The 20,867-nt window shown below is 36.9% G+C and overlaps 1 protein-coding gene across 2 annotated transcripts in view; it reads right to left on the bottom strand.

Moving 5' to 3' along the window:
- Positions 1 to 20,867, bottom strand: part of SMARCC1 (SWI/SNF related BAF chromatin remodeling complex subunit C1) — a 140,033-nt gene that overhangs the window by 46,647 nt on the left and 72,519 nt on the right. For both annotated transcript variants that reach the window (XM_081072761.1, XM_081072762.1), the window contains exons 19-21: positions 19,417 to 19,476; positions 12,942 to 13,200; positions 12,061 to 12,222 (exon numbers count right to left, since the gene is read on the bottom strand). In XM_081072761.1, the coding sequence (XP_080928887.1) occupies positions 12,061 to 12,222; positions 12,942 to 13,200; positions 19,417 to 19,476 (481 nt within the window). The remainder of the gene's footprint in view (positions 1 to 12,060; positions 12,223 to 12,941; positions 13,201 to 19,416; positions 19,477 to 20,867) is intronic.

Raw genomic sequence — 20,867 nt, forward strand, 5'->3', positions numbered from 1 at the left:
ATAACTATTGATAAAGCAAAGGTCAAAAAAGAAGTGACAAAGTACTCTAAAACATTTTATGCCAAATAAAATAGAAAAATTACAGACAATTAGGAAATCTATTGTACCAGATTCAAGAAGAAAAAGAAATCCTGAGTAGTCCTACAACAGAAAAACTGAAATAATTTTAAAAACTTTAAAACAAATGAACAAACCGCCACAGGCCCAGATGTTTTTACTAGAAAATCCTACCAAACTTTTAGGGGAGAAGATGACTACAATCTCACACAAACTTTTCTAGAGAATAGACAGGGAATGCCCCTAACTCATTCTATGAGGCCAGTATTCACAAATCAGATATAGAAAACAGATAAGGAACCACTAGGCTAAATCTCACTTATAATCATAAATAAAAATCTCCAAGCAAAACATCTAAAAATATCTATATAGTATATAAAAAGGCAACATATTATTACAACATAATATGATAGTAACGAAAGGGTGATACAACATTAGTTAAGTCTATAAACTTATTTGATCACAGGCATGAAAAGTATCTGATAAAACTCAGTCATCTTTCCTGATACGCTCCTGGAAAACCAGGGCTACAAGGAAGAGTTCCTGAGTCCCCAAATGGTATTATCAAAAATCCTACAAGTGTCATTCTTCATGGAGATGCCTACAGGACTCTCTTTAAAATCAAGATCGAGACATAGATGCCAGTATTACTACTTCGCTTCAATATTGCCATGGAGATCATAGCCATGGCAGTCAATTAAGAAAAGAAATTAAAGAGGACTAGAAAGTAAAGAAGAAAATAGTTATAATTTGCAGAGAATAAAACTGCAAGTAGCTAGAAGAATCTGCAGAAAAGTTACTAGAGATAATCACAGGGTTTAGCAAAGTGGTTAGCTATAAAATTGTCATACAAAATCAACTGTATTTCGACATGTTAACAAAAATCAATTCTAGATAAAGACACGAAAAACAAAACTTGAATATCTTCCATACACACAATACAAAAAGTGCTAACCATAAAAGACAAACTTAACTCTATTAAAATCAAGGACTTCTTTTCAATAAAAAATGGCAAAAAGAAAAAACAAGCAACAAAAATGGGAGTAAACAGACAGCAAAGTAACTAGCAGAAAGTTAGTATATCAGATTTATAAAGATAAACACTAGAGAAGACAAGTGAGCAGTTGCTCACTTTAGATAAACATTAAAAACAGGAATAGCTGCTTTACAGAATGACATTTGATTAATAAATAGAAGATATTCAAATTAATTGTCAGAGAGAGATAACCTAAAACTACAATGGAAAGTCATTTTATCCCTGCTATATCAGCAGAGTATAACACTAACAAGTGTTGGATGAAGTGTTTCGGGTCAAAGTGTCAATTGCTACACCCACTCTGGGAACAAAACTGGAATTCCCTAAAACAGTGTTACTCACAGGACCACTTCACAAGAAAACAAGGAGGTAAGCAGGAATGGTCAAGGTTTGATGTTCAAAAATATTCAATGTGCGTCCCTTCTTTTATCAAAAAATTCACCTTAGGAGAGAGTAACAACTGAAATAAACAAAGAATGTAGTGAAGCAAGCTCTTTATCTTGATGTGGCATGTGGTCCACTCACTACACTTCCAGCATCTAAGCGAAACCCTGTATATGTGCACGGTGAGGCACTTACGAGATTGTACAAGCATGTTAGAAATAGTAAAAACAGGCACCAACCCAAATTGCTCATCCAATAGGAAAATGGATAATTAAACTGGATTATAATCACACAACAGAATATTTTACAGCAGTGGAAATAAATCAACTCTGGCTACGTGGATAAACATTGAAAACTTAATACTGAATTTAAAAAAGTCTCAGAAGTCTAAATATACCATGTTTTATAAAGCTGAGAAACAAAATTATATGTAATATTATGTTTTTAAACACACCTTTGTGATAAATACCACTTTAAAAGTAGAAAATATTCAGGGTGGCCCGATGGCTCAGTTGGTCAGAGTGTGAGCTCTGAACAACAGGGCTGCCCGTTCAATTTCCACATGGGATGGTGAGCTGCGCCCCCTGCAACTACGATTGAAAACGAATGAACTTGTTGCTGAGCTGGGTCCTCCACAACTAGATTGAAGGACGACGACCCTGGAGAAACACACTGTTCCCCAATACTGCCCAATAAAATTTACTACAAATTTTTTAAAAAGTAGAAAATATTCAAAATTTAGGATTCGTAAGTAAGTGTTGGGAGTGGGAAGGTGAGATTAAAATAAAGGCAGGAACAAAGAGATAGAAATTATTGGTAATGTTTAATTCTTTTTCTTTTTTAAAGATTTTTTTTTATTGGGGAAGGGGAACTGGAATTTATTGGGGAACAGTGAGTACTTCCAGGACTTTTTTTTCCAAGTCACATTGTTATCCTTTCAATCTTAGTTGTGGAGGGTGCTGTTCAGCTCCAGGTCCAGTTGCCATTACTAGTTGCAGGGGGCGCAGCCCACCATCCCTTGCGGGAGTCAAACTGGCAACCTTGTGGTTGAGAGGACGCGCTCCAACCAACTGAGCCATCTGGGAGTTCAGTGGCAGCTCAGCTCAAGGTGCCGTGTTCAATCTTAGTTGCGGGGGGCGCTGCCCACCATCCCTTGCAGGACTCGAGGAATTGAACTGCGGGACTGGAGGAATTGGCCTTGTGGTTGAGAGCCCACTGGCCCATGTGGGAATCGAACCGGTAGCCTTCAGAGTTAGGAGCACGGAGCTCTAACTGCCTGAGCCACTGGGCCGGCCCCGTAATGTTCTAATTCTTAGCTCAGATGAAACATGTAAATAAGACATTAAAATGTAACAATGAAGAGATCTGAACAAAAAAAATCAAACGCAGATGGGGTTTTTAAAAATCAAAAAATTACTCTTAATTGAATGTGTATTAGGCTAGCTTTGCTGAGTCAGTTTAGTTAGACTGAATTATGTATTATGTGGGAGAAATGCAGTATTTTTTTGATAAAGATAATCTGCTTTTCAAATGGTTACCCACAATCTACAGCTCCACATTCTAAAAAGATTATATACTCATTTTTCTCTATTGTAAGGCAAGCCAAACTTGATATCAACTTTTAATTAGCTATGACTTCAAGATGAACAATTACAATTACATAATATTAATATTCATTCATATAATGATGGTAAACACATGCTTTGTAAAGGGGAAAACCTGGAAACAAGTGCTCAGACTTTTAAGATGTCTATTAAGAGTTTAATTATGACATGTGTGTTTTGGTAGAGTAAGTAAAGTGGTTTCTAGTCTATAAGACATGTTTTCAAGCTTAAGACATATTCTTGGAAAAAGAGAAAAAAACACACAAAACCTGGCTTCTCTTTGGTCTGAATTCTGGTCAGAATTACAAACCCTTAAAGGGCCTGCAGTCGCTCATATATCCCACGTCATCTTATTGATGCAGATAATCTAGACGGTTGGGAATCCTTCCTTATAAAGTGTGTGGTCTCACCCATGTCTGCAGAGTTAAGTAAAGAGGATTCTAGAATGAATCAAATAAAACCTCCAACTTAAACAAGGCACATAAAATGAACTGAGGGCCATGCACTGAAGACAAAAAGGACGAGAAAGTAAAAACGCCTCTGACTAGGTGATGGAGCCATGAGGGGACTATCAGGCCAGCCAGGGGAAACTATCGAAATCATAGTTTACAACCAGAGCTTACACTGTAGAGCCGGGGTTGGTAAACGTTTTCAGTAAAGGGTCAGATAGTAACTATTTTCTGCTTTGCAGGCCATAGGGTCTAAGTCGCAACTTCAGCAGACGCTTGAACAACACAGGTTTGAACTGCATGGGTCCACTGACATGCAGGCATCTGTTACATGGAGGAACTGTATTTTTCGATCCAAGGCTGGGAACCCACAAATGTGGAAATAGTATGTGGATTTTTGACTGCACGAGGGTCAGTGCCCCTAATCCCCACATTGTTCAAGGGTTTCAACTGTACTCAACTCTGTCACTGGAGCACAAAATCAGCCACGAAAGCAGCTTGAAAATGAATGAGTGTGGCTGTGTTCCACTGAAATCTGAATGTCATATAATTTTTATGTGTCATGAATTCTTCTTCTTCTTTTGATTTTTTTTTCAACCATTTAAAACTGTAAAACCATTCTTAATATTGTGGGCTAAATAAAAACAAGTTGCAACCTGGATTTGGCCTAAGAAGCAAAATATGCTAGCCCCTGCTCTAGAAAGAGGATCCACTAACTGGATTCAAATCCTGTCCCCACAATTTACTAACTCAAATGACCATAGGCAAGCTACTTAGCTGACAGGAACCTCGGTCTGCCTTTCTACAAAAGGAAAATAATAGTATCTCCTTCCGAACTGTACTGCTAAGGATTAAACAAGCTGTTTTGTGTAAAATGCTAATAACTGTCTTGCTAATTGTAAGTGCTCAATGACAATTTATTATTAGAAAATTCAGTTGACTGGACCCAGATCTTCTCTCTCTCGTCACTTGGGCCCTTCAGTGGCCTCTGGCACTGCCTCAGTGACAACAAAGGACTCTCCTTCTGTCCCAACTGCCAGACGAGCCTTCCCAATCTGGTGTGTCATTTGTGACTTCCCCTCTCCATGTGCCTTTGACTTTTCTGTGAAAGGTCAAAGAGTTTTATAAAATCACCTGCTCCATGTCCCATTATACCTTAAAACGTTACTAATGGGACAAGGTGTCAACCAACACACCCACTGTCTATGGTTGCTTTTGTAATACAAAAGCAAAGCAGTTGTGACAGAGACCTATAACTTTTACCATCTGGCCCTTTACAGAAAAAATAAGCTAACCCGTGATAGAAAATTCATGCTAATGTGACAGTCTTCCTTGTGAATAAATATACTTTGGAGATGTCTGACTGTCAAGGTCTCAGCTTTAATGTCGGGAACTGAGGGACACTGGCAGATAGGTGATGTGACCACGTTGAAGAGACTCTAGGCCGAGGGGCCTCACGGGATCCCTGCCTCATAAGTTGCATGTCCCCCGAGTGTGAGGAGCCTCTGTGACTTGTTTCTAACAGAATATAGCAAAGATGATGGGATGTTAGTCATATCGCAGCCCGTGTTGTTAGCCAACTCTCTCTAGAGCCTCTCCTTGCCAGCTTGATGAAAAGGCTGCCATGCTGGGGAAGCCTAAATAGCAAGAACTGTGGTGTCACTAGGAGCTGAGGGCAGCTTCCAGACGACAACCAGCAAGAAGCTTTTAGCTCTCCATGTGCAAGTCGACGAATTCTAACAGGAGTGAGCTTAATTCTGACAACAAGAGTGAGCTTGGAGGTGGATTCTTCAACAGTCAAGCCTCAGACGAGAAGGCAGCCCAGGTGCCACGTCCACTGGAGCCTTGGGAAAAGCCTAAGCAGTGAACCTGCACGGACTGCACTCACAGATGCTGTGAGATAATAAATGTACCTTGTTTAGAGCCACTCACTCTAGTTATTTGTTATGTGTCAATAGATAACTACTATACCTACTAAACTTGAATCTCATCCAACGGTGAGAAGCAAATGGGCTAGCACCCACGATAAAAATACCTTCAGAGTCCAGAAGTAGGAAATGTCATTGTCATTCAGGTTCCGCTTTATCCCTTGCTCCATCTCCCACAGATGAAGCAGTGACACTCCTAACTGGTTACGCCTCCTGCCACCAGTCCTACATTCCTTGGAGACATCTCTGTGTCTCTTTTACCTTTCCTAGAAAGCTGAGCTGAGCTCCTGTTTTCCTCCCATCCATCAGTCCAGAACTCTTTCCGTCACGATCACCACCCCTTTCTCCTAGCTTCTGCAATGAAGTGTCTTTCAGTCTAGTTAATAACATGGTGGGCAAAATCAAAACGAGCAGATCGAGAAACCACGTCCCAAAGAGTTGAGGGAACAGGGAAAGTTAGCTGTGAGGACAGAAATAAATGCTTGTAAATATTGCCTTTAATAAAGTATGTTAGGACTAAGCAACGATTCTCCCTGGAAGGAACTATGATTATTTGGTAAGAACTCTCTCCATTTCCCGCACATAGTCCGTAAACCGTCAACACCTACTTTCGAACGCAGGCTGAATCACGTTACTTCTGTTCTCTGGTGACTTCTCAATGTTCATTATAAAAAAGCCCAATAAAATCAGCCCACCACACATCTATTCAGCTGCACTTGGCCACAGTACCTGCTCCCCACAGACTCCTTGGTATTATTTCCAGAATATGCCAGCTATATTCATTCTTTTTTCCTTTTTCATTATTGTTTAAAAGGTCACCTTGCCTTGTGAAGCCTTCCCTAACTGACCCAAGCATAAGTAACTGTGTTTCCTCCACATGTGCCTGTATCTGTAGCTGTATTTCTTTTTAAATACCATCTCCCCCCAAACTGAGTCTTTTCCAAGACCAGGGTGTTTGTTTAGAGATTCATGAAGTGTGGTATAGGTAAACTGGGGGGTCCCCAAGGTCAAAACTATTTTCATAGCAATACTAAGATGTGATTTGCCTTTTCACTCTCATCTTGCACAAGTATAAAGTGTGGCTTTCCTGAGGCTGCATGATGCCTGAAGAATTCAGCTATAGGAAGTGCACTTGTGTGCTACTTTGCTTGAAAAGTTTCTCAGTTTTAATTTCTAATACAGTAAACATAAATATATAACCCCAATAAACAAACAATAATTTTTGTCTCCTCAGGAGACCCATGGTGGGAACTCAGTCAACATTCCTGGGAGACTGGTTAAGTTGTTCCCTGTGTTAAAGTTCAAGGATTCCACGAAGCTGGCAATACGCAATCCAACCAAGCTCATGAGCCTTGCAGAAGACTCTCTAACCCAGCTCCAACCCACCTGTGTGGGCTGCCCGCTTTCCACGTCCTTATTTGAACTTTGTATTGCAGCCAACCCGTTTACTTCCCACCCTCTGAACAACCTCCCGTTTCTGACTCTGTAACTTTGTCCACAATGTTCTACAGAATCGAATATCTGCTCCAATCTGGCTCAGTGACATTCTAAACCTTTCGCAATGTTCAGCTCAACTCCTACTTTCTTTGTAGTCTTTCTGTCTAAAATTACGTGTCCCCTTGTGTTGATTCTCACAGCACTTCCTACGTGCAGTCGTCCTTGAACAACAATACTATGCTTCACTGTATCCTCTGACACTGAATTATCTTTCCATGTATGTGTAACATCACAAAATATAGCCCCATATAGAGGGTATTACCTGTATCTCATATAACTGCCCATAGCAAGTAATCTATATAAAGTAACCAAAACATCTGATTTGATAAAACAGTCTCGCAGAAGGTAGAAAATTATGCAATGGAAGCCAATTTCTTCCTAAAAGTAAATATTACTATCTAATAAATATTGAGTCCTCAGGCAAGTCACTTAAGTTGTACACAGTATTAGCTAGTTTTTAGAGGTTAAATGTCCATTATGAGCTGCTCAGAAGTTTGCACCTGTATTTCAATGGCTCGTGAAACAGATCTGAAAGAGCCCTTCAAATGTCACAGAGAAGAGAGAAGCCCACGGCACAGGATGTAAGTCTGATGAATGAATACAGTTCCCTTGTTTCCTTAGATGCACTAGCCTAGTTTGTTTGCACCACGCTATTTTAAAAGTGCCTTATTTAAAAAATTGTTATGAAAATCCTCATGGTGAGAAGAATGAAGCAATTTATACTTATATGCTCCGAATAGTCTCTGAGACCAGAATTTTAACAGGCATTTCTGGGCTTTATGTTCCTAGAAAGTGACCCTTTTCAATTTTATTATTGTCAAGATGCTCTTACTTGCCTGAGGGACTAGAGACAAGTTCTTAACCTCGAAAACTAGCAGTGATTAGTTGGGTTCCTCTTCACAGAGCTGTGTGACAAAAAAGTCTTGTTATTTGACAAGGAAACTATTTTTTCCAATATTATTACTTTTATATTATTAGTATTTAACAGGTGTAACATAGTAAATTAAGCACCATAATAAAAAGTATGATGAATCTACCACCCAAGTACAATATTCTCTTGTAAGGAAAACACGACATCATTCTATTTCAGATCAGTGTTCTATGTAATAGGGCACTGTTTTGCTATATAAAGTGTACGTTGAAATGTAAAGTTAATACTTCCTTTCTTTGAACTCCCTACTTAGGACAGGGTTCAGAAAGAGGAGGTACACTGTTAATATCCCACAACAACTTTGCTGAGCGAATTTCACAGGGAGTAGTACCATCTGTTTCCTATTGTATTCTGTTGGTCACAGCTCAATATGAATCACAGTAACTTTAACAGGCCATTATTCGTTCTAGAAAGCTATTTATAACTCATTCAGAAATATTCACATTATGTTGGTATTCTCCTTATTAAAGGGAAAGAGACACAAATTTTGCTGCTACAACTAGTAAGTACACTTTGCATTTCTGGGAGGTTACCTGATAGGCTACTTCCAGATACTATGGATCAATTTTACCACTCATGTCTTTCAAAGAATGACCCTTTGCATCTCCAATGCTGCCTGCAGCAGTCTGACCCAAGCGTTGCATACCACAGAAACCACACATTCACTTTCGATCAGGAGAATCCAGCCCCACAAGGACTAAGGTCGCTAGATTTGTTATTTATTTATTTATTTATTTATTTATTTATTTATTTATTTATTTATTTTTTTGGGGGGTGTCTTCTTTGCTTTAAATCCCACTAAATCAGAAATGGACAAATTTCCAACCTGTTTCTTAACCACTAACGTTCTGTGGTATCATCTACCAAAAAATTTTAAACAGATTTACATGTAAAAACATGTCCCTGATTCTACAAAATACAGAAACTTCTTTGAATTAAATAAAAAGGCTTTGCCAACCCTTTTCAATTCCACGATCACAGGGAACCAAAAGACCCTACAAATGAACCAAAAACACACACAAAAGTTGAGGAAAGTTAAGACTTTTCCCAGGCATTCAATAGGCCCAGGTTTTCCCCGCCTGAGCTGGGCACTGCCTTCGGGAAAGAATCAATCAAAAGCAACAGAGATGTGGCTTGGCTTGCTAATTTCAGTCTCCATCTAATAGGAAAATAAGTGAGTTTTCAAACAAAGAAATACTGTGAATGCTCTAAATCGATTTTTAATTGAAAAGCTTGGTACACTGGATTAAGTAACCAATGTTAAGGTTAGGTCAATAAAATCATGTATTCTGAGGGCTACAGTGAGTAGCTTGAAAGCCTGAAAATCTGTTTGCATATTTCCGCAGTGACACTGCTAGACTGACACTTGAAGGAAAGCAGAGAGAACAGGGGTCCACCTATGCAAACTCATGGAAACCGATTTTAGGCTTCAAGAGATTTCAATGACATCTACTCAAATCCCCTAGAACAGAGCACCAGGAGTTCAGATTGTGTACCGTGGAGTACTGCCTGGCAATTTTAATTTTTCCTTTATACTATCTTTATTCTGTAAGAATAAATGAAAAAGACAAAAGAAAATTACTGCAGCTGAAGCACAGGTTGTATCAACTGCATACAACTGAGACAAAAATGGAACTATTATAAATAAATAGGCAAGATGATAGCAGTAAACCTTTAGCTTGAATTAGTCATTAGAAATTATTTCATAACGAAAGAAAAGAAAAAAACAATGTAAGAAACATTGGGAATACACTACTGGTAATTGTATACAAAATAATATTTTTACCTGGTGTGAAAATAAGCTCTTATGTAGGAACATTACCCACTTGAGAAGCCCGTAGTGCTCATGAAGCTACTGTATTAAAATTTTCCTTCTCTTCAAGATTGATTAAACAAAATTGATAATTAAAAGTCCTTAAAAGCAAAAATGTCATCTGTCCAATATCACAAATCAGCATAACTAAACAATACATTATAGAGGGTATCTAACCACCTCTTTCATGTTATAGATGAGAGAACGAGCTAGTGAAGGTACAGTATTTTGCCTGTATAATGTGTACGTTTTTACCCCAATTTGTGAGGGGGAAATAAGGGTGTGCATTATACATGGGTAGTACTAATTCCGTTATCTATATAAAATGTTTTTAATTTTTATTTATGCTTATGAGTTAAAAGTGTAATTCTAGAAATCAGTAACAATATCCGTATGCAAAATAATAGCCTGGAATATGATAATCGGTGTTGTTGAACTTAAGACAAACTTGCAATGAGGAAGACTTCCTGGCCTTCTATGATGCATAAATACCATAAATTCGTTACCCCAGTACATAAAATTTATTGTACCTTGTATCTGTTTTGCAATTATTTGTTACATAAAATTTTTTGTACCATAATAATGCTAAATAAAATAATAATTAAAAAATAATGCTAACATTCCTTTATAATGCAAAAAACAAGTCCCTAAATGTAAACAAATAAAAATTTGAATTAAAAATGAGGTCAGTATCACCCCAATACCAAAACCAGACAAAGTCATTACAAGGAGTGAAAAGTACTTATATCCCTGAAAAATATAGATATAAAAACCTTCAACAAAATACCAGCAAACCTAATCCAATAAAATATTAAATGGATTATTCACATTGATAAGTGGGATTTATCTCAGAAACACAAAGGTGGTTCAATAGGCAAGAATCAATTAGTGTAATACAACACATTTAAGAATAAAGTAAAAACATCACACAAGCATCTCATTTGATGCAGAAAAAAACAGGTGATTAAATCCAACACTATTATGATAAAATTAGCACTCAACAAACTAGAAATAGAAGGGACCTTCTTAAATCCGATTAAAAGGAATCTAGGGAAATCCAACCGCTAACATCGTACTTAATGATGAAACACTAAAAACTTTCCCCCTAAAATCAGGAAAACAATTTCATTTATAATAGCATCCAAAAGAATAAAATACATAGCACTGAATTTAACCAGGAAATGCTAGACTAAAAACTTCAAAACACTGGTAAAAGAAATTAAAAGATAATCTAATTAACTGAAAGACATCCTATGTTCATTGATTTAAAAAGAAAATATTTTTGAGATGGCAATACTCCCCAAACAACACAAATAAAATCAGGAGATACCACTTCACATCCACTAGGTTGGGTATTAAAAAAAGAGAGGAGGAAAACAAGTGTTAGTGAGGATGTGGAGAAATTGGAACCTTCATACATTGCTGGTGGGAACAGAAAATGGTACAACCATTATGGAAAATAGTTGGGTACTTCCTCAAAAAGACAAATATGTAATCACCATTATGATCCAGCAATTCCCCTCATAGTACTCAAGACATGAAAAACTATGTTCACAAAACAACCTGCGCATGAATATTGATGGTAGCATTATCCAAAATAGTGGAAACAATACAAGTAGCCATAAACTGATCAACTGGATACATAAAATGTGGTATATCCACTCAAAGAATATTATTCAGCATAGAAAGGAATGAAGAACTGATTTATACAACATAAATGAACTTTGAAAACATTATGCTAAGAGAAAGAAGTCAGATGCAAAAGGCCACATGCTATATGAGTTCATTTATAGGAAATATCCAGAATAGGCAAATCCAGAGACAGAAAGCAGGTAAGTGGTTACCAGGGCTGAAGAGAGGAAGCAATGGGGAGTGACTGCTTAAGTGGTATGGAATTTTCTTTGGGGTGATGAAAATGTTGTGGAATTAGATAGTAATGATGGCTGCACAACATTGTGAATGTACTAGAAGCCACTGGATTATATCTTCAAGTGGTTAAAAAGAGAATTTTATATGAATTTTACCTCAATTTAAAAATAACCAAAACAATGAACTTACACCTACCCAGCAACATAAAAATTAAAACAACAGTTGAAGTCCTTTCAGTATTCCCGTCTACATGCTTAAAACCTTGATCTAAAAACAGGCATCAGGCATTAGTGTGATATTACTGGCAGTTATGAGACAATTATTTTAGTTCTCGCTACCATAAAAGGAAGAGAAAAACATCATATACTAATGTTAAGAGACAAGTTTATACTGATCATTGTACTCACTTGTAAGTGCAAGCCAACCCAATTAGCAAGCTCATAGGAAAATACAACATGGATTAACACTGTCCTTGGGCACACAGTAACTCACCAAGCTTTTCGGGCTCATCGGGTCCTGTGCCTGCAATGCAGCTGCTCTCCAGGCCATAGGTGGGATCCACTTTCCCGGACGCTCGAGCTGCTTCTTGTACTTTCTTGACATGAGCTTCAACCAATTCCAGCGGTACCTCCTCCCGGACCCGAGAAAACTCCTCTGTTCAAGAATAAAAATGGAAGTGGCCTGGTTTTACACAAATATTTGCTTCACTGTAAACCACTAGTCAATCCAATACAACATTAGTGTCTTGTGCAAAAGTGACCTTTTTGAGGACTTCATCCTCTGTATCTCAGCAAAACAACAGGGCCAACTGAGAGCAGCATGAAGTAATAAAATTCTACGACTGTGTGTTTACCTAACATGTCATAGTATCTTGCTTTATGAATAAAAAGAGATCCTTAGATTTCTATCAGTAACAACCAAAACTGATATCCATATTCTATCTAACTTTGCTTGGCTAGTTTGACAATAAAGAAAACAGTAAGGATTAAAAAAGCAGAAAGCCAAGAAAGAGATCTGTGGTATGATAAAGTTCTAATTACAATTAGTAATATAACTTAAGAATGTCGAATGACTTCTTTTGCTGGTTCGATCAAATTTCAAATGAATCACAAAATATCTTTTGTCCCTCCAATTCTTAATAAGTACTCTTAATTTTAAAACTATTACATTTTAAGTACTTCAGTTTAAAATGTTGTAATACTTTTAAATATAACATAGTATTTTTAAGGGGCTATATCTAATTTTTTGCTATTTAAATAACTGAATGTAACAGCTGATAACATTTAAATTTTAGATAACATTAATATGAAGGAAAGTATCAAGGCATTATCTGAAGTTGTCATGCTGGCGATATGGCTTACGAGAGTACTTACCCAAAGCCGCCTTTGCTGCAGCAGATGCCACACGAGGGTCCACCACAGATGCCAAAAAAGCAACAGTGCTCATGACTGGGTTTCCTGACTGACTAAAGGGGACAGGCTGATAGGCTAGGGGCCCCAGGGAAGCATCGGAATTCTCAAGGTACGGGTCCTCAATGGGAAGCCTCAAAAAGTGGAGGATGCATTCATCCTGAGTACGACTTCCAACGTGTTCTGACACTTTGTTCCAATCATCCTTGTACATCTCCAGGGCCTACAACAGAAAAAAACCAAGGAGCTTTAATGCCAGATAACAACGAAATAATATGCAACGACATCAGAAGCCTGTGACTGTTCTTGCGATAGGTTTCTTAAAAAAAAAGAAAAAGAAAATGGTTATCTTCTACATAAGAAAATAAGCAGACTCGATTGCTTTCCTTATTACATTATCCATCAGGCAAGAAAAATAAAAGGCATGCACATTACAAAGTTAGAGCAACTGTCTTTTATTAATACACATGATTGTTTATATAGAAAATCCTAAGGAATTTACAAAAGAGGTACTCAAACTAAAAAGTTCTGCAAGGTCACAGGATAGAAGGGAATAGAAAAACTCAATTACATTTCTATATATATCAGCAATAAAAATTTTTTAATTGGGGAAAAGTAGAATAGAACAAAAATGAAAATACTCAGGAATAAATATAATAAAGAACATGTAAGATCAACATGCTGGAAAAAAGAAAACATGCTGAAAGGAAAGACCTAAATAAGAGATAGATACACTGTTTTCACTTGTTAGAAGTCTCAGTACTCTTAAGATGCCAATTCTCTCTACAGTGAACTAGAGTCAACATTATCCCATTCAAACTCCAAGCGTTTTTTGTTAAAAATTAAGAAACTGATATTAGAATTTATAAAGTACATAAATTTCTAGTTTCAAAATTTGTAAGGTTTCATAGAAAAATGCTGAGAAACTCCAACAAATATGGTTGGAGTAAAGAAATCTCCAAGGGAGAGAAGGATAGAATGTTATAAATAAAACCAGAAATGTATGTGGTGCTGTGTCAAGGAATTAATTGGGTAAAAAAAAGTCTATTCAGTAGCTTGCCAAAGTTGTTACTCACATGGTTCCCTCTGGTCATGATTCTCAACCAGGGGCAATTTTGACTCCTTGGGGACATTCGTCAATGTGTGGAGACACCTGACTGACAGAACTGGGGAGGTGTTATTGGCATCTACTGAGTAGAGGCCATGGATGTTGTTAAACATTCAACAATGCACAGAAGAGCCCACAACAACAACAAAAACTATCGGGCCCAAACATCAATAGAGGTGCGGCTGAAAAACCCTGCTCTACAGCCTCATTCGCTGACCTATACGGAGAGAGGAGCGCTCTCTCATTATGATTCTCTCCATGTTTGCTTGCCTCCATGAATTTTTAACCCTGGGCTCCAAATGCTGCTCTTGTCTTTCTTTCTTGCTGGAATGATAGAGGACTCTTCAAAACCCAAGCCAGTAAATAGTCTTATTCATTAAATTCATTGAGAAAACAAGGCTAATTCTGGGTTTCCTCTGGATAGTCAGCAGCTTTGGATAGTTTTAGAAGAAAATGCTTAGAAAAAAGACCCAGATTGTAACAAAAACGAAAAATCAACCTATCTCACCAGGGCCCTTGGGGCCAAAAACATAACTGGGGCCATCTTAAGTTTCTGATTCTGAGTAGAGATTTTTTTTGGCATGCTTTACCATGATATTTTCAAACAAACTTGTTATTTAAACTTTTTTTTATAAAACATGGCTCCAAATGTTATAAAACGCTTTGTTAAAAAAGGCTTGTTTTCTTCAAGATAAGTTTTTTTACTGGAAGACATACTCATCTAAAGTGTAATTCAAAATTACACAGAAAATATTTCTTGAGTTGCTTATGAAGGAAAGGTGTATCAAGTGCATGCATACTGTGAGGAAATCTTTGATGCTGCTTACTAAGTATCTCCTAATGCTATTGTTTCCATAAACTAGTCAGTATAAAATATGTGAGAAATTCTAGTGATAAACAAACATTAATAACCCTCATGGGTTTTATTTGCAGGTACAAGATTTTATGTCCATTAATAATCTAAGGGAAAAGAAATACAAAGCACAAGAAAGCAAAGCAGGCATGAGAAAGACTAAAGTTAACAAGGGAAAACCAATAAGCTCAGATTCAAGTTTTGTCAATTTCAAGTCCAGGGACTGGGCTTGAAAAAGAAATTATGAAAGCCTTTTTAAAAAATCTCCTTAATCACTATGGAATACAATGGCACCTTTTCTTCTTTCATTCTGCATTCTGATTCTATCAATGCAATTTCAAACTGCTATACTGATGACACATTTCCAGATGAAACACCTGAAATATCTCACACAATTTACAAATGAAATAGTATGTAAACAAGCCTCTATCATATCTTATAAAATATTTATTTTTTTTTAAAAGCGAATGCAGAGTCTTATATTATCCTTCATATCTACCAATCAAAGATCTTTCTCAAACTGCATTCGTCAAATGTGTCGATTCCACTTTGGTTATTTGCAATATTGAAATCATGCCTACAGTATTTGTAATAAAACAATGAAATGAGCATAACCAAAGCTAATAACCTGCAGCGTTTCATACAAGAACTGTGCTTTGATAAGAGACCATATCCAACACACTCTTTTTAAAATAAAAGTGGATGGTCTCAAGAATAACCCAAAACACTTGACATGCTGACCGTGTGATACACTTGTCTAATAAAATGGTGTGTGGTATGTTTTTGGAAACAATAAACCCTAATGAGTGTTCCAGATTCATCTACTTATTAGGGAGAAACACAATATGTTTTTGGTTCTAAATCCATTAAAAATTTTCATCTGACTTTATGTTCTTAAGCTATTAATTACCGATAAACAAACTGTATAAATAGAAGGTGTTAGTGGTAAACAATTCTGCTGGGCAGCCTTTTATTTCTCTTTGTGTTAAGTGTGGACAACACCTGTTGATTCAGCTGCATGTTTAAGAGAGAAATCAACCACTGCATAGGTTCCACCTGCAGGAGAGAAAACGCACTATTGTGTAAAGACACTGTGGTTTCCTTAGGTGCGTTCAGGGTAAACAGTTGCCCAGCCAGTCTGACCTCCCTCTGTATTTACTATCTACTCATCTGAGAGGCAGACGATGAGAAAATTCTGAGCATCGATGCTCAGGAAAGAACTGACCTCGGACTGTTGTCCAGTTGGTGTTGCACAAGTAAATTTATCCCTAGATCCTAAAGATTCTAAAATAGCAATACAAAAGCATATTACATTCCCTCAAAAGTACTGAGAACTATTAAATTAACATCCATGGCAGATGACTAGACAAAACAGTCCTGAAATAAAAAGTGGCTCAGAAAAGAAGTTCTCTGTATATCACTGATACTGGATGGGCAGATGAGAATAAATTTAAAAAGTGGCAAGAACTCAAAAAGAAGAAATCTTCTGAATTTGATTCAGAGAGAAAGAGAGAGAGAGAGATTGAGAAAAGAGAACAAGAAAAAGCAGAGTGGTGTAAAAATGAAGAGTTAATACACCATTCAAACTTCTTAAAGAACCACAACTGTTGAAGCAACTCAAAAAAAAAAACCACAAAGCAATACAGAAATGTGAGAACACCAGGCCAAGTGTTATCTGAAAGTGTGGTCTGGAGACCCACGAGGCAAAATACCAGGGCTCTTCTGCCTTTTTCATTATGATGCCATTTACAGTGCAAAAGCAATGGTGGGCGAACCACTGGCCCCCTTAGCATGAATTGAGGCAGTGGCACCAGAATATCTTAAGAGTCACTTTATTCTTCACTGTCACATACTGGAAAAATATAAAATAAGCCAACTTTACTTAAATGTTTCCTTAATGAAACAGTAAAAATTATTAATTTTATTGAATCTAAATATCTAATTCCCTGTGAAACAGAAGGTACACAAGAGAACTGAATATAAACTATCAAAGCATGATGGCTGTCTAAAGGAAAAGCATTTGTGTGATCATTTAGTTTCAAGCTCAACAAGCCACTATCTTCATTGAACACCCTTTTTACTAGAACAATGGCTAACACACCACGGTTTCACAGACACAGATTTCTGGCAGACATTTTCTCAAAAACAAACAAGGATTCTCAAAAATGTCACTTCAAGGAAAACAACTGATAGTGTTTGTTGCCAATGATTAAAGGAAAATCGTAATTCTGAAAAATACATTATTGCCATACTAGCTTGTCCTACTACTTAAAAAGACATTTTCTGATGAGATGAGATTGGTAGCAGTATCATCAAATGAGATTTAAAAAATATTTTATAAGAAATTGTAACAAAAACCGGAAGATCTGCATAATTCAGCAAACTAATATTTTCTAATTTACCAATATGAGATGTTACATAGTAATATGTGAATAAAAGATCAAGTACAAGAGAGACCAGTGGATTCCATGCTGCAACTAACAAGTTTAAATGTATAATGGTATTAAAGAAGAATGTCCATAACTATCTGAAAAGGCCATTAAGATACTCTTGCTGTTTCCAACAACACATTGAGGTATGCCAGATTTTCTTTATACTTAAACTAAAGCAACATATCTAAGCGAAATGCAAATATGACAATCCAGTTGTATTTTACTAAGCCTAACATTACAGACATTTGCTAAAATGTGTGACATCACACTGTCACTGATACCTTTTATTTTTCAAAAGCTATTTTCATAAAAATGTTTATTGTGTCAACCTGCAATGGGTTTGTTCTTTTTAAAATCAATTGAACATTTTTGTTTTAATTTTTAACACAGAAAATACTGGCAAACTCTCATAACTGAAAACTCTTTGGAATCATCAGTACAATTTTTGAAAGTCTAAGTGCATCCTGAGACTAAAAAGTTTGATAACTGCTGACCTAACCTAATCTTGTATTTGATGTTTGATTTCTGGCTTGCATATTTTCCACACGATATACAAGTTCGGATGAGATGGAATGCTCCAGTGAAAGGCAGTCTCTTCCTCCGTAAACTCACTATTCCATTGTTATAGTTATAAATCGTGCTGTCAGTAGTTACAATTATAAATAATGCTGTCAGTAAGTCACCAGCAGCAATCATCAACTTCTTTCAGGGCGAACTCCTTACAGAAACTAGAAAGCCAGTTATTTGTTTTTCGAGTATCACGTACAAAGTGGTTAGAAGACCCATTTTGATCAATGAAATTGAAGGGGAAGACTGATGAGAGGCTTCTGGGAAAGCTTATCTTTCCAAGAGACCAAGAAGAAGGTCCACAGAGGTGCCTTTTCCAACTTTCTTCCTATTTTGAATGGAGATGTGAGGCCTGGAACTAACTGGCTTTCCTGTGACCAGAAGAGAACATAGAATGTGGACAACTAAAGGAGGTGGAACAATACAATAGAAAACTAGGGATGTGCTGATAACTGAGCAATGGAATGAATCCTGGAATTGACAATCCAACTGAAGAAATCCAATTGAACAACAAAAAAACAATGTCCGTTTGGTATAATCTACTGTTGGTTAGACTTTCTGTTCCCTGCAGGCAACAGCATTCCTAACAGATTTAACAATAAACTTCCTCATTTGGTCCTAATTCAGCTCCCACCGGCTCCTTCCACCTACAAATGCTAAGTAGTGTCACGTAGTCTTCATCGTACCCAAACAATTGTTCTATTACTAAACACAAATGGTCTTTTTTCAGAAATAGTTAGTAAATATGGAATCCAATATTCTCTATTTCCTACCCTTCAGTGCAGAAATGACTGCTAGAATTGCAAGAATCTCCAAAGACAAGAAAAAAATCCACATAAGTATTCAATAAACTAGCTGACAGAGATATCTCGCAGTATCATTGGTTTACTAGTCTTCTGCTTTCTTAAATCAAATCGTGTTTTCGATGGCAGATATCTTCAGCTACTTCTCTTAAGTCCTTCTGGGAGATATGGAGGTTGTACACTCCACTGTATACAAGCACTAATGAACTCATCTTCAATGACTAAGGTGGGATGAGTAAAGAAAAACTGGAGTCTGAAGAAATGCTCTATTTCAAGGAATATCTGCTAGTCAAGGCCAGCCAATTACTGCTATGTGGGAATCAGGCCTCAGAATTGCCAGATCTTCCAATTTTGGAAGAAAAGTTAGAAAACTGGACTACTTTGGCAAAGCTCCAATATTTGTTTTATGCTGGCGACAGATTTAAAGCAAACAAACAAACAAAAGCGCATCCTGGTCCACAATAACACATATCCAGGCTTGCTCTCTCCTACTGACAGCCAGTACATTACCTACAAGTCTGACAAATAATAACAAACCCAAGAAAACGCTATTAAAATTCATTACCTGGATCAAAAAAATTCAGGATAAATTCCCCAGGTGTATTTAAAATGCGAGTCACTGAAAGCTGGCACCCGTCTCGTAGGCGGACACAGGCTCCACCATCGATGTGCTTACCTCCAAGAGCAGAAGGGTCTCCTGTTCAGTCCATTCTCTTCCGGCACTCGCACCTTTACTCTAAAGAAACAAAACCAGAAATTATTCACTCATTCCTAAAGGTGAAATGGAGCTCAGCTGATTCCTTTCTGAGTTCAGGTGGCTGTTTTATGCAAACCACCAAAAGAAGTCCCTGAGTAACAGGAAGAAAACACTTAAGGTACCTAAACCTCCAACAGAAAGGCTGGCCAATTTCAAACATTTCTTGTTGTCTATCAAAAACTCAAGACTATTTAGGACATAGTATTTCTATTATTTTGATATTTGAAAATACCTTTTGAAGCTATAAAGACACATTCTTCAGAAACATTCTTTGTTCCAAAGGCAATAAGTTCATGCTATCTCTTGATTTACATCTCTTGATTAAAATAATCTCCAGTGATTCTGTAAATCCCAAATTACCTTTTCCATCTTTGCCATGAGAATCCCTTAACAACTTATAATTCATGTGAGTATTGAGGGTATACGAAAATCAATTTTGTATTATGTAAAAATTAAAATTTATCAATTAATTCATACTTCTTGATCTGCCGGCCCCGCTCCATTCATAGATTTGTAGAGGACTGAATGTGTGGTATATGTGACATTTTTTACCTGTAGATGTTACTAATTCAAAATATACATTCGAACATATTATCCCTTCTTTGAAAAATCTATTTTGGGAGATTACAATTTAAAAAATGAAAACATTTCTATAGCCTGTGTTATTTTCTTGTTTGTGTCTGTAGAGTTTCTCAATTTATTTTATTTAACCTGCTACACACTTGAGGTAAAAACTAAATTATGATTTGCTAGGTCTCCATGGTATTCAATCCATATCATTCTGAAATATTTGCAAAAAATGTACTAAAAATACTAGTCTTTTAACTAGAGAATAAAAAGAGGAATCTAAGCATTACAGAAATAAAGTCCTAATGTATTGCTTTGTGACAAAGATGCATGTAGCTGTAACTCAAAATATATTGCCCAGATTCCTTGACGGTTACTTTAAGACAACCAAAGGTTCATCTTTTAACGAACCGGCGTAAGTGACCATCAATCAGATCTGGACCCGGAGAAGAACAAAACTCACTCAAATGTCATCTAAATTCTGAAGAAGTTAAATGAAAATATAGGGAAGAAGTGCACAACCTAGGCATGGGTGACATTTAGCGGGTCGGTCCTCAGCAACCTTTTCCCCACTTCTCAGCCACAACGTATAGGAAGGGTTTTCTGCATTCCCCTAGCGTAAGTCAGTGTTTCTCCTCTTGATAAAAGACGGCGCACGAAAGACTGAGGGAAGCTCATCAGGGCCCATGAGACGTTTGTATGATTTTAGAAATTTATTTTGTATTTATTGGAGTATAAAATGTACACAGTAAAATACAAAAATCTTATGTGCACAGTTTGATACAATTTTACTTGTATGTCCA

The sequence above is a fragment of the Rhinolophus hipposideros genome (assembly GCF_964194185.1).
Source record: "Rhinolophus hipposideros genome assembly, chromosome: 14".
Taxonomy (NCBI): domain Eukaryota; kingdom Metazoa; phylum Chordata; class Mammalia; order Chiroptera; family Rhinolophidae; genus Rhinolophus; species Rhinolophus hipposideros.